The following is a 14,659-nucleotide window of genomic DNA, read 5'->3' on the forward strand; positions in this document are numbered from 1 at the left end:
GTGTTGGCGATCAAATTGAACATTCCAGTGACTCAGATAAAGCTTTGCTATTGCCTGTCTTATTTGCACTGGAAAGTCTCTGGCATATTTCTTCCATTGAAGTGACTGATTCCAAATGTTTAATTCTATGGAAAACATAAGATAAGAGATTGCCTATAGCTTTGAACTCTGATTAGAGTGTTTAGTTTTGCTAATGGGTGGCGGCATTTCCCCCAGAAATGAAGCAGTGTGCTTCAAAGGGAATTTGATTATTTTTGAAACCTCTAATAAAAGATCGTTTCGATTCATATGCAAGTGGCAAAGGGCAGGAGCTGTGCTTTCAAGATTAAATGCCAGTTTTCAGCATCAGTCTGTTCCCTGCCTGTCAGGGCAATAGCCCCAAAGGACTTGTGTGAGCTCCTTCAAAGGCAACAGTGCTATAGGGACCCATTTCTGTCACTGGACCAATGTCATTCTTATTAAGACATTCTTTTTTTTTTTTTAATAAATTTTTATTAGGGGTTTTTACAAAATAAAGTACAAAGATAAACAACCTTTCTTTTATCTCAACAGAGTTTCATAACTTCTTTGGACTTCCTCACATCTCCCGCTGCCATTTTCATCATCATAGATTTTTTCCATGCAATTTATCATCTAATTTGCAAATTTTATAACCACTTATTTAAATATAATCCTCTGTAAATTAATTTCTCTTAATCTCACTTTACATCCCATTCCGATCCGATTTTGTGGTGGCCAATTATTTATGATCAAACATCCTACTTAACTTTCCACCAAATCACAATATTTTTGTAAATAAGTCTTAAATTTCCTCCAATCTTCTTCAACCCTCTCTTCTCCCAGGTCTCGAATTCTGCCAGTCATCTCAGCCAGTTGCATATAGTCCATCAGCTGCATCTGCCATTCTTCCAGAGTGGGTAGATCTTGAGTTTTCCACTTCTTGGCGATAAGTATCCTTGCTGCTGCTGTTGCATACAAAAAGAATGTTCGGTCCTTCTTTGGCACCATCTGGCCGACAATGCCCAGGAGGAAGGCCTCTGGTTTCTTAAGGAAGGTATACTTAAATACCTTTTTCAGCTCATTATATATCATTTCCCAGAAGGCCTTCACCCTGGGACAAGTCCACCAGAGGTGAAAGAATGTTCCTTCATTTTCCTTACATTTCCAACATTTATTGTCTGGCACATGGCATATTTTGGCTAGTTTAACTGGGGTCATGTACCACCTATATATCATTTTCATTACATTTTCCTTCAGAGCATTACATGCCGTGAAGTTCATCCCCGTGGTCCACAACCTTTCCCAATCCTCAAACATAATATTATGCCCAATATCCTGTGCCCATTTTATCATGGCCGACTTAACCATTTCATCTTGTGTATTCCATTTCAACAGCAAGTTATACATTCTTGAGAGTACTTTAGTCTTAGATTCTAACAATTCTGTTTCCAACTTCGATTTCTCCACCTGGAATCCTAGCTTTTTATCCTTTTTAAAAATTTCTTGAATCTGAGCGTAATGTAACCAGTCTCGCACTTTGTCTTTCATTTTTTCCAAACTCTGCAGTTTCCAATTATTGCCCTCTTTCTCTATTATTTCCCAATATTTCGGCCATTTGGCCTCCATATTGGGTCTTTTTCGGGCCTTAGCCTCCAGAGGTGATAGCCATCTTGGAGTTTTATTTTCCAATAGGTCTTTGTATTTTGTCCAGACATTAAACACTGCTTTCCTGACAATATGGTTCTTAAAGGCCTTATTGATCTTAACTTTGTCATACCATAAGTATGCATGCCAACCAAATGCATTGTTAAAACCTTCTAAATCTAACACATCAGTGTCCTCTAGAAGTAGCCAGTCTTTTAGCCAGCAGAAAGCTGCGGCTTCGTAGTACAACCTTAAGTCTGGCAGGGCAAAGCCCCCTCTTTCTTTCGCATCAGTTAATATCTTAAACTTAATTCTGGGCTTTTTGCCCTGCCAGACAAATTTAGAAATATCTCTCTGCCACTTCCTGAAGCACTCCGTCTTATCCACAATTTGCAATGTTTGAAACAAAAACAGCATCTTAGGCAATACATTCATCTTAATAGCAGCAATTCGGCCTAACAAAGAAAGCTTCAATTTTGACCAACTGTCCAAGTCTCTCTTAATTTCAGACCAACATTTTTCATAATTGTCCTTAAATAGACTCAGATTTTTTGCTGTTATGTTTACCCCTAGGTACTTTACTTTTTTAACCACAGTTAGTTCTGTTTCTCTCTGAAACCGTTCTGACTCTGCATCTGTCAAGTTTTTTCCCAACACCTTAGTTTTCTGTTTGTTTAGTTTAAAGCCCGCTACCCGACCAAAGTCCTGAATCAATTGTAACACTCTTTTTGTGCTAGATTCTGGCTCTTGCAATGTCAAAACAAGGTCATCTGCAAAAGCTTTAAGTTTATATTGTTTCGCTCCGATCTGAATCCCTTGCACCAACCGGTCCCCTCTAATCAAGTTCAAGAGCACCTCCAGGACAGAAATAAACAGCAAGGGGGAAATCGGGCAGCCTTGTCGTGTCCCTTTTTCAATCTTAAACTCTTCTGTAACCACATTGTTGACTATCAGTTTTGCCTTTTGTTCTGAGTAAATCGCGTCAATCCCATTTTCAAAACCCCGCCCCACTCCCATTTCTTTTAAATTCCCTTTCATAAATTTCCAAGAAATGTTATCGAAGGCCTTCTCCGCGTCTATAAAAATTAGAACTGCTTTAGTGTTAATATTTGTTTGCAAAAGTTCCAAAATGTCAATAATATTCCTTGTATTAGCAAACAAATGTCTTCCTGGGAGAAAGCCTGCCTGGTCTTTATGAATTGTCTCATTTAAAACTCTTTTGAGTCTTCCTGCCAAAACGTCAGCAAATATTTTGTAATCCACATTTAAAAGGGAGATGGGACGGTAGTTCTTAAGTTGTGTCTTTTCAGTTTCTGATTTTGGTATCAATGTGATGAAAGCTTCCTTCCACGATTCAGGCGCCTTCTTTCCCTCCATAATTTCATTGCTGACCTCCATCAGTGGTTGAATCAAATAGTCACTTAATATCTTATAGTACTTGGAGGTCAAGCCATCTGGCCCTGGAGACTTGCCCAACTTCATATTCTGAATGGCCTGTTCTATCTCTAATCGTGTTATTTTACTATTCAGGAGTGATCTATTTTCTTGTGATAGTTTTTTAAGTCCATTTTTCTCCAAAAATTTTGCAATCTCTTCCTCCTTTTGTGGCCCTTGAGTGTATAATTTCTTAAAATATTTCTGGAAACATTTTCTAATTTCCACCGGGTTCTGAATATTCCTTCCTTCTATTTCCAAATTTGTTACTATGTTCAGCTTTTGTCTCTTCTTCAACTGCCAAGCCAGCAGTTTCCCACATTTATTAGCCGATTCAAATGTTTTTTGTTTCATTGATTTAATCTTCCATTCTATTTCCTGATTTATCAGTTTGGAATATTGTGCCTGATGAAGTTTAATTTCTCTCAAGATCGGCTGTGACTTCGGGTTTACTCTTAGTTTCTTCTCTAATTCTTTAATTTTCCCCAAAATCTTATCCTTTTTCTCATTTTGTAGTCTTTTCTTTATGGCGTTCTGTTGTATCAAGAACCCTCTCATCACAGCTTTGCTTGCGTCCCAGATTGTTCTTTTTTCCACAGCAGTGTTCAAATTTATCTCAAAATAGTCCTTTATTGTTTTTTTGGCCTTCTTGATAATCTCCTGATCTCTAAACAAGTTGTCATTCATCTTCCATCTAAAGGAGCCGGTTGGTAATAATGTCATGTCCATTTTCAACGCGTTATGATCGGAGCAGGTCTTTGGGCAGATTTCCACTTTCTTCACCTTAGGAGCCAGACCTCTAGAAATCCATATTTGGTCAATTCTTGTCCAAGTCAGTTGGGCTTCAGAGAAAAATGTTCCTTCTTTCCCCAAGGGGTTCTTTGTCCTCCATATATCAATCCAGTCCATATTGTCTGTCTATTCTTATTAAGACATTCTTAATAAGAACCGCGGAACCTCGGAAGTGACCTTTGAAATGCAAGAAACTAGAGCGAGGGAAAAAAGCAGCCAAATTAATGTGCACACAGTCAGGATGGATTTCATTTGAATCTTATTGATTTAAATCACTAGTCAGTAAGACTTGATTTAAATCATTTTTTTTTTTACAGAAAGACTCATTCTTGCTGGTATAATCTTAATATTTACAACCAAATGACGGTTTCATTTCTGGAATAATAAATTTTCAGAGTAGTTTTTACAGTTATATCAAAAACTACTGATCTGTTATACTGTTTGAAATACATAGACATATAATTATGAAATTTTTGTGAGGTTTAATAAGTTAACTACTGTATTTTTCGCTCTATAAGATGCACCAGACCACAAGACGCACCTAGTTTTTGGCGAAAAAAAATATTCTGAATCTCAAAAGCCAGAACAGCAAGAGGGATCGCTATGCAGTGAAAGCAACAATCCCTCTTGCTGTTCTGGCTTCTGGGATAGCTGCGCAGCCTGCATTCGCTCCATAAGACGCACACACATTTCCCCTTACTTTTTAGGAGGGAAAAGGTGAGTCTTATAGAGCAAAAAATATGGTATTTTTATTTGGACAACTTTTGGAATGAGAAAAATAATCATTTCTTTAATAACAATTTAAACAATTTATTTAACTAAAACAATAACATCGCACATGTATCCATGTTTGTTAACTGATGTGGTTGCATTTTTAAAAAAGAAAAACTTAGACTGAGTTTTAGCACACGTGGAAAACTTAAAACAAATCCTTATTTCCTGATGAATAGCCTTTGCACTATAATGTAACTTAAATAGAAAACTAGAAAGATTTTTCCTCCAAAAGCATTTTATTTTAAAAATCCAATTTAAATCTTTAAAAAATCTGATTTAAATAAAAAAATTTGATTTATTTTATTTTTTAAAATCATTGGTTTTTATCCACCCTGCTCATACTATACACAGAACTGTAGTGTTGGAAGGTACTAGTCCAATGTAGTCCAATCCCCTACTATGCAAGAATCTCAGCTAAAGCACCCATGGCCCTCCAAACTCTGCTTTAAAAACCTCAAATGCAAGAGAGTGCACTGCCCCTCATGGGAGTCTGTTCCACCCTCAAGCAGCTCCTACTGTCAGAAAATTCATCCTGATGTTCAATTGGAATCTCCTTTCTTACAACTTGAAGCCGTCGGTTTAGGTCCTAACCTCTGGAGCAGGGGATAACAAGCTTGCTCCCCACCCCCACACAGATAGTTTGTTAATTGGCAGGTTTGTTAATTGGTTTGTCAATTTGCAGGTCCAAAAAGCTGGCGCTGAAAGCCTTCAAGCAATATTGGTTTGTCTTCAAGGACACATCCGTCTCTTACTTTAAAAATAAGGAGGCTGAACATGGAGAACCCATTGAGAAGCTCAACCTAAGAGGTATGCAGTGCTGTTTTTCAGACTGCCTTCATTAAATGCAGCTCTTGGCTGACTGCCTACTGAGGAATTTCTATTTTTTTTAAATAATATTTATTGAAATTTCCAGAAGAATCCAAAATATAAAAGAAAAAAGAAGAAAAAGAAAAAAAGAACATTTACATTTAGGCCTTACTTTCATTAACATCTTTCCAGGACTTCCCCACCCCACCCCCTTTTGTATTCCATTTCCATTAACTTAGTTCCACAAGTTCTTGCCCCAAATTTTAAGCTTATTATCATTATTATCATTATTACCATTGATCCAATGTTCAATTTAATTCATCTTATATGACCACTTTCCCTTTGTATTCCACTGTCCTTTCACTTAAAAATATTTTCCCCCCTAAGATCGACCCCTGTTCCCTTCCACGAATTCCCCTCTTTAATACACAAAACAGAATGAAATAACAAAATAAAGAACAAAATATAATTTTACACCCTTTGGATTCCGAATTTCCCTCCTCCCCCCTTTCCCGGTTTCGATCCCCAATGTCCATCAATCTATCTGTTGTCAGCCTGGAAACCCCACTTCCATGTCCGAATCTCGCTCAGCTTCACTTTGCCGTCTTTTTAATAGTCTTTAGTTTCGAACACCCAGTCTTGGAAAAGCTCTATCTCAAGAAGGTCCATTTTTTCTTTCATCCAGATCTCTATCCTTTTTAAATCTGAATGTCCCAAATGCTCCCACTTCCAGCTTTATCCAATTCTTGTTGTTCTCTTTCCTCACTTTCCTCAGGTTTCCTTTCCTGTTCCGCTGCGAAAACATTCTAATTTCAAAAACTTCTAGTTCCACTACAGAGACTTTATTTGTTCAGGAACAAAAACTTGCGTCAAGTCCCTTCCGTTCTTCAATAGATATATCTATTGTCTCCTTTAGTGTAGAGACCTCTGTAGACAAAATAGTGTTTCATTTCTGCAGCTTTCCCAGGAGATAAAAAGTCCTGATCAAATCCATGAGTATTTTTCCACTTGCAGCGATTCTTGTAGTGTCCCAAAGCCCCATCTAGAGGGATTATGGTAACTTTGTTTCCTTCCAGATCACACCCAAAAGTCAAACTAAGTTGTTATCCCTTGTTTTCAACAATTTGTATCCAAATTGTAACGAATCTAAGCGGCAAAGTCATCGTAACAAAGTTCCCTTTTTATTCTCCAACTTTGACAGCTACTTTGACAGCTGTCAAAATCTTTATATCTCCTCACCAGGCTCTCTCACGGATCACTCCCGGTTCCCGGGGGGGTTGCACTTTAGCTCACACAATCCACTTTTCTCCTCCAGCACTATCTTGTAATTTTTCACCGTGAAATTAATCACTTTTATCAATAAAAAACAGACCCTTCTCTCGATCTTAATTGTCAGATCCTTGCTTTAAATCCTCTACAACAGGGGGGAGACGGACTTCCTTTTTGCACCTCCCCCGCTCGTTCCAATTTTTTAAAAAAAAATTCCTTTTAAGTCCGGATTCCCAATTACTCACGGGTTGTTGTTTTTAGTCCAAATTTCAATGGAAGAAGTCAGCGCTCTCCGCCAAATGGCATGCGGCTTCGCTCGGCAGGGGAAGCGGAGGACTCATAGCACCACACCACCCCCCATCCCCCGCTCCGTAGCCTTTAAAAAGGCTCCTTCACGGGTCGGGGGCGCAAACAGTGCCCGCCGAGTCACCAGGTCCATGGGCATCTGCGCCCATGGTTTTTGAGGGTCCCTGCGTCGCCGGCGCGGCGGGACCCAGTCCCTGCCGAGCAGGCTCCCTCCGGAGCTTGGAGGGAGTCCGCCATTCGGCGATGGCGCCAACCCGGAAGTCCCCCTACTGACTGCCTACTGAGGAATTTCTAGCCCAATGCAGCGCTCCCCTTTGCTCTTCACTTTTGGTGCATGTGTGCACAAGCACTGTGTAATCTGCTTTCTTTTCTTTTATTGGAAATCATTTTTATTGGTTTTTCAAATACAAAGTTATAAACAAAGAATCAAAAAGTATATTCTAATAATAATAATAATAATAATAATAATAATAATAATAATAATAATATATTTATACCACACCCATCTGGCTAAGTTTCTCCAGCCACTCTGGGCAGCTTCCAATCAAGTGTTAAAAACAATACAGTGGTACCTCGCAAGACGAATGCCTCGCAAGACGAAAAACACGCAAGACGAAAGGGTTTTTCGTTTTTTGAGTTGCTTCGCAAGACGATTTTCCCTACGGGCTTGCTTCGCAAGACAAAAACGTCTTGCGAGTTTGCTTCCTTTTTCTTAAAGCTGTTAATACCCAGGGAATCCGCGCTCCGCAAGACGAAAGAATCGCAATACGAAACAACTCGCGGAACGAATTAATTTCGTCTTGCGAGGCACCACTGTACAGCATTAAATATTAAAAACTTCCCTAAACAGGGCTGCTTTCAGATCTCTTTTAAAGATAAGATAGCTGCTTATTTCCTTCACATCTGACGGGAGGGCATTCCACAGGGCAGGCGCCACTACCAAGAAGGCCCTCTGTCTGGTTCCCTGTAACCTCGCTTCTCGCAATGAGGGAACCGCCAGAAGGCCCGCGGTGCTGGATCTCAATGTAAACAGATTCCTCCAAATCTCAGGGCTTCCCCCCATCCCCTCTATGGGGTCCCGTTTTGAACATTTAATACTGTACAGTGGTACCTCTGGTTATGAACTTAATTCATTCCAGAGGTCCGTTCTTAACCTGAAACCATTCTTAACCTGAGGTACCACTTTAGCCAGGGGTCAGCAAACTTTTTCAGCAGGGGGCCGGTCCACTGTCCCTCAGTCCTTGTGGGGGGCTGGACTATATTTTGAAAAAATAATGAACAAATTTTCCTATGCCCCACAAATAACCCAGAGATGCATTTTAAATAAAAGCACACATTCTACTCATGTAAAAACATGTTGATTCCTGGACTGTCTGCAGGCCGGATTTAGAAGGCGATTGGGCCAGATCCGGCCCCCGGGCCTTAATTTGCCTACCCATGACTTTAGCTAATGGGGCCTCCTGCTGCCACCGCGCCACCAGCACATGATTTCTGTTCTCATCCTGAGGTAAAGTTCTTAACCCAAGGTACTACTTCCAGGTTAGCGGAGTCTGTAACCCAAAGTGTTTGTAACCCAAGGTACCATTGTATATTCTTTCATACTTCGATTTTTATATCAAAGCGTATTATCCATGGTAATTGTTAAACTACAAGTGAGATCAAACCCTGCTAATATTTCCATCTGCTTGCAATGGTCTCCTAAACAACTTACTGTATTTTTCGCTCTATAAGATGCACCAGACCACAAGACGCACCTAGTTTTTGGAGGAGGAAAACAAGAAAAAAAATATTCTGAATCTCAGAAGCCAGAACAGCAAGAGGGATCGCTGCGCAGTGAAAGCAGCAATCCCTCTTGCTGCTCTGCCTTCTATGATAGCTGCACAGCCTGCATTTGCTCCATAAGACGCTCACATATTTCCTCTTACTTTTTAGGAGGGAAAAAGTGAGTCTTATAGAGCAAAAAATACGGTATACATTTTTTCATTCTTTTATAAAGTTTTTGTCCTCTTGGTTTCTGAGCTTTCCAGTCAGTTTTGCCTTCTCGGCATAGTCCATCAGTTTGGTTTTCCACTCCTCTCTGGTAGGGACTTTGTCTTCTTTCCATCTCTGGGCCAGTAACATCCGGGCAGCTGTTATTCCATACATAAAAAGTCTCTTCTGTTCCTTTCGAATATCAGTACCTGTAATTCCTAATAGAAAAGCTTCTGGTTTATTATTAATAATAATAATAATAAATTTTATTTATATCCCTCCCTCCCCAGCCAAAGCGGGGCTCAGAGCTACAGTAAAAGGATAAAACGTTTCTTAACAAAAGTTATTTTAAACATTTTCTTCATTTCACTGTATATCATCTCCCAGAAAGCTTTTATTACCTTACAAGCCCACCACATATGATAAAAGGTACCTTCTTTTTCTTTACATTTCCAAGAAGAATTTGTGGAGTCGCCCATTCAGACATGACACTGGCCATAAACCAGGGTTAGGGAAATTAGCCTGTGCAGGAACTATGTGCTGCTGCATTCAGGTCCTCCCTTCCTAAACCAGGTTGACACACGGCGGAGCGGCTGGCTTGGTGTTATGTGAAATGAAACTCTTGTGACTTACTTTCCCCCAAGCAACCCGCAAGCAGGAAGCCAAGAGCAAACTTTGGCTTCCACATTTAATGCTAAGACAGCTGCTCCGTACTGTGTTTTTTCACTCTAGGAAGGGAGGAGAAAGCAAGGAGGGTCCCAAACTCTGTACTATCATGCATCTCATGCACAGACTTAATTACCTGACTGTGGTCTATTGTGTGCAAACAAAGCCCAATGTTTTGATTGAATTTGCTGTTTTCTGAATCACTGCTTCTGCTTTAGAGCATGGGCTCTTGCCAAATGTAGGGTTTTGATGTTTACGATGACTACATTGCCTGTCAGCACTGTGACTCTAAAGCGGGGTTTCTCAAATTGGATCTCCAACTGTTTTTGGACTACAGTTCCCATCATCCCTGACGACTGGTCCTGCTAGCTAGGGATGATGGGAGTTGTAGTCCAACAGCAGGTGGAGATGCGATTTGGGGAGACACTGATTTAGAGCGTTACTTTTGGCCTTAAATTTAACTAACCTCTATGGCACGCATCCCCAACCTTCGGCCCTCCAGATGTTTTGGACTACAATTCCCATCATCCCTGACCACTGGTCCTGTTAGCTAGGGATCATGGGAGTTGTAGTCCAACAGCAGATGGAGATGCAATTTGGGGAGACACTGATTTAGAGCGTTACTTTTGGCCTTAAATTTAACTAACCTCTATGGCACGCATCCCCAACCTTCGGCCCTCCAGATGTTTTGGACTACAATTCCCATCATCCCTGACGACTGGTCCTGCTAGCTAGGGATGATGGGAGTTGTAGTCCAACAGCAGATGGAGATGCGATTTGGGGAGACACTGATTTAGAGCGTTACTTTTGGCCTTAAATTTAACTAACCTCTATGGCACGCATCCCCAACCTTCGGCCCTCCAGATGTTTTGGACTACAATTCCCATCATCCCTGACCACTGGTCCTGTTATCTAGGGATCATGGGAGTTGAAGGCCCAAACATCTGGAGGGCCACAGGATGAGGATGCCTGTTCTATGCTGTAATATTAATAACATGTCTTCTCACACCTAACACATGGAAGGAGTTAAGGAAATTAATTTCAGTATTTCCTAAACCAGCTATTTGGTAATAGTCATTGCATGGGCATAGGGAGACCATTATAGTAATACAATATTCAATCACCTGCACAACTTGAAATCATGTTACCTTCTTTTTTATATATGCCTTTTTATTCTTATCCTCTTCCGGTTTCCTTTCAAGTTCTCCTACCGTAATTCACCCTTAAAAGTAGGCAAAGCATAACTTCGCTTCTGACTTTTTGTGCCTTCTGTCAATCAGGATGTGAGATTGTTCCGGACGTGAGTGTGTCGGGCAGAAAATACGGGATTAAGTTACTCATCCCTGTAGCCGACGGAATGAATGAAGTGCACCTGAGATGTGATAACGTGAGTAGCAGAAAAGGGTTAACCCAAATTCTATAGGAGGGTTTAAGGTCCATTGCGTGCATTGCAGCGAAGTTTAGGAATACTCTTTAGAGGCTGGCATTGCAAAGCACGGGGAACAACTGCAGGGCCTAAATATTGCCAGTGAAGTGAGGTGTTAAGTTGTGGGTGAACATATCAGACGACACAGCGATTCTTCAAACAGTTCTTGTTTATTCAGAGGCCAGAACAGAACTGAACTGAAGGGTTCAGTCTGCCTGCTTATATAGAGCTCCAGTACAACGTTACTGTAACAACTTTCTAAAACTATCCAATCACTGAACGTCACTTTCGATCCTTCATTTGCATAACTATCTACAGTATCCCCCTGCTGGCCCATGGTGAGAACTTCAGTACATAACATGAGGCATATGCACAGAAATGGGGTTTGTGCAGGGAACAAGTTAACAACACAGAAGGAACAACAGTGAACCAGGCTGCAGGTTGGCTTCCACATATCAGGAGTGGTTCACCTGGTGGGGAGGCAGAGCTCAAGCAATAGCTTCCCAAAAGGGTATACACAGCCCTGTCCTCACGTCGAACTTCTCCGTTAAGCAACAGCTTGCTGGAAAGGCTCTAGCTGTTGCTGGGAGGCTGTTGCCCCCCTGGGCGAACTCCTTTCCCCACTTATAGCCTTGGATTTATGTTCCTTTACAATGCAGGCCAGCCTGTGAGCTGGGAGATTTATGGGGAGGCCAGTGTAAACAAGGGAGTTAGCACAGTGTCTGGGTGAAATCTGTCTTTCAGATAAGATCTGGAGTTCACAAACCTCTCAGCAATAACCTCAACCTTGTCCGTTCAAAATACCCTGAATTCTCCAGACTTGGGAGTGTTGTTCAACCATTGTCCTATAAGAGCCTCCTAGGGACATGGGTGGCGCTGTGGGTTAAACCACAGAGCCTAGGACTTGCTGATCAGAAGGTTGGCTGTTCAAATCCCCGCAACGGGGTGAACTCCCGTTGCTCGGTCCCTGCTCCTGCCAACCTAGCAGTTTGAAAGCACGTCAAGTAGATAAACAGGCACCGCTCCGGCAGGAAGGTAAACGGCGTTTCCATGCGCCGCTCTGGTCCGCCAGAAGCAGCTTAGTCATGGTGGCCACATGACCCGGAAGCTGTACGCCGGCTCCCTCGGCCAATAAAGCGAGATGAGCGCCGCAACTCTAGAGTCGTCCGTGACTGGACCTAATGGTCAGGGGTCCCTTTCCCTTTACAGTGCAGACCAGCCTGTGAGCTGGGAGATTTATGGGGAGGCCAGTGTAAACAAGGGAGTTAGCACAGTGTCTGGGTGAAATCTGTCTTTCAGATAAGATCTGGAGTTCACAAACCTCTCAGCAATAACCTCAACCTTGTCTGTTCAAAATACCCTGAATTCTCCAGACCTGGCAGTGTTGTTCAAACTTTGTCCTCTAAGCACCTCTTAAGAAGAAAACTGTTTGAGCTTCACAAAAGCTGAAAGCAAGGCACTCGGTTTGCCCCTCTGGAGCAAAGGAGCTATAGCACCAGGCAAGGAAGAAGTCTCAGGTTTAATCTCCCCTGTAAATCCAGAACCGTCCTTGGAAAATAGGGACACCTGGAAGGTCTGCACCCAGCCTCTTGCCCTAACGTCACCACCACCACCACTCTGAACCCCATATGTTGCATTGCTGGATAGGTAATCAGTAATTCCTCATTGGATCAGGCCAATGGCTACATCAGCGATGCCAAGTATCTTTTGGAAGTTTACATTGATGTGAAGGAAATAAGCAGCTATCCGATCTTGAAAAGACATCTGAAGACAGCCCTGTTTAGGGAAGTTTTTAATATTTAGTGCTGTATTGTTTTTAACACTTGATTGGGAGCCGCCCAGAGTGGCTGGGGAAACTCAGCCAGATGGGTGGAGTATAAATAAATTATTATTATTATTATTATTATTATTATTATTATTATTATTATTACAAGGGGCAAAGGTAGCAGCTGTTGTTTGGAGACAGAAAGCCTCTGAACCTGAGTACCGCCATCATGACTGGTAGCCATTGTTTACTGATCCTCCTTGAATTAGTCCAGTCTCCTTGCAAAACCGGGACGCAGGTGGCGCTGTGGGTTAAAGCCTCAGCGCCTAGGACTTGCCGATCGAAAGGTCGGCGGTTCAAATCCCTGCAGCGGGGTGCGCTCCCGCTGCTCGGTCCCAGCGCCTGCCAACCTAGCAGTTCGAAAGCACGCCAAAGTGCAAGTAGATAAATAGGGACCGCTTACCAGCGGGAAGGTAAATGGCGTTTCCGTGTGCGGCTCTGGCTCGCCAGAGCAGCGATGTCACGCTGGCCACGTGACCCGGAAGTGTCTCCGGACAGCGCTGGCCCCTGGCCTCTTGAGTGAGATGGGCGCACAACCCCAGAGTCTGTCAAGACTGGCCCGTATGGGCAGGGGTACCTTTACCTTTACCTTTTACCTTGCAAAACCACCCAGAACTCATGCAAGTGAAGTCTAGGCTCTATCCTCTTGCTTTCAGATTAGGAGCTGTGTCTAAACTTAACCAAAGAAAGGGAAGGTAACGTGGGGCCCTCCTCCATCCTTTACCATGAGAGGGTACCACTTGGCGGCCCTTGGTTCGAGCAACTGTTCAAGGTAGGGGAGAAGGAAGCAAACGATGGTGCGGTGCAAGGGTTCTTTGCAGAAGTTTATTCTTCTTCGCTGACTGTCTTCTTTGCAGGAAAACCAGTATGCCAGGTGGATGGCCGCTTGCGTTTTGGCTTCCAAAGGGAAAACGATGGCCGACAGCTCCTACCACCCAGAGGTCCACAACATCTTGTCTTTCTTAAAAATGAAAAGCCGAACTGCTGCTCCCCAGGACGTTTCTGACGTGGAAAGCATGGATATGAAGCCGGAATGCTTTATCTCGCCACGATATGCAAAGAAATACAAGTCGAAGCAGGTAACCGGGGGTGGGGTGAGGGGTTGGGAGAAGGAAATAACAGCGGGATCTAGAGCAGATTTTCCTTGTCAAGCTGACTCAAGCCTGATTCAAATGGTTCTTGCTTAACAAAGCCAAAAGCATGTATTTTTCTTCAGCAAGATCTTAGACTGGGATGAGAGTCAGAAGCATGACACTCACGGGTGCAATGACCGTTTGAGGTCTTTCTCTGAACCCATGAAGCTTTTGAAGATCACTGTGATAGCCTGGGATTTAGACTCGGAGGCTGAACCTGAAGAATCCCAGCCTGCACAGGAGTCCCCGCCTCCAGAACCAGCTGAGCCGGGGCTGGGGCATGAGCATGAAGGGTCCTCACCTGGGCTGGGTCCTCAGGTGCAGGCGTCAGCTGAGTCTGCTCTGGCTCCTGAGGTGATGGGGGACCCATTGTCTGCAGGTGCTCCACTCTCAGCCCCGTCCGAGAAAGCTGAGGTTGCCTCTGGGTCCAGTAACCCTCCAGCCTCTCCTGAGCTGCAGAGGCTCAGAGCAGAGAGGAGGAGGGAACTAAGTTCCCGCAGGAGGAAGGAGTGCTCACCTCCAGGCGAGGAGAGGCTAATCACCAGAGGATCAGGGCCGCCCTGTGCCTCAGGGCAGATAAAAGCCAGCCAGCCCCAGTCCCAGGTTGTGGGA

The 14,659-nt window shown here is 42.8% G+C and overlaps 2 protein-coding genes across 2 annotated transcripts in view; both read left to right on the plus strand.

Annotated features, from left to right (window-relative positions):
• Window positions 1-14,659, plus strand: part of LRRN4 (leucine rich repeat neuronal 4) — a 64,430-nt gene that overhangs the window by 23,600 nt on the left and 26,171 nt on the right. The gene's annotated exons all lie outside the window — the stretch shown is intronic.
• FERMT1 (FERM domain containing kindlin 1) overlaps window positions 1-14,659 on the plus strand; it is a 46,427-nt gene that overhangs the window by 21,555 nt on the left and 10,213 nt on the right. The window contains exons 10-12 of the mRNA XM_083730318.1: window positions 5,327-5,451; window positions 10,944-11,050; window positions 13,772-13,993. Of these exons, the coding sequence (XP_083586444.1) occupies window positions 5,327-5,451; window positions 10,944-11,050; window positions 13,772-13,993 (454 nt within the window). The remainder of the gene's footprint in view (window positions 1-5,326; window positions 5,452-10,943; window positions 11,051-13,771; window positions 13,994-14,659) is intronic.

The sequence above is a fragment of the Podarcis gaigeae genome (genome assembly GCF_964106915.1).
Source record: "Podarcis gaigeae genome assembly, chromosome: 3".
In the NCBI taxonomy this organism is placed as follows: Eukaryota; Metazoa; Chordata; class Lepidosauria; order Squamata; family Lacertidae; genus Podarcis; species Podarcis gaigeae.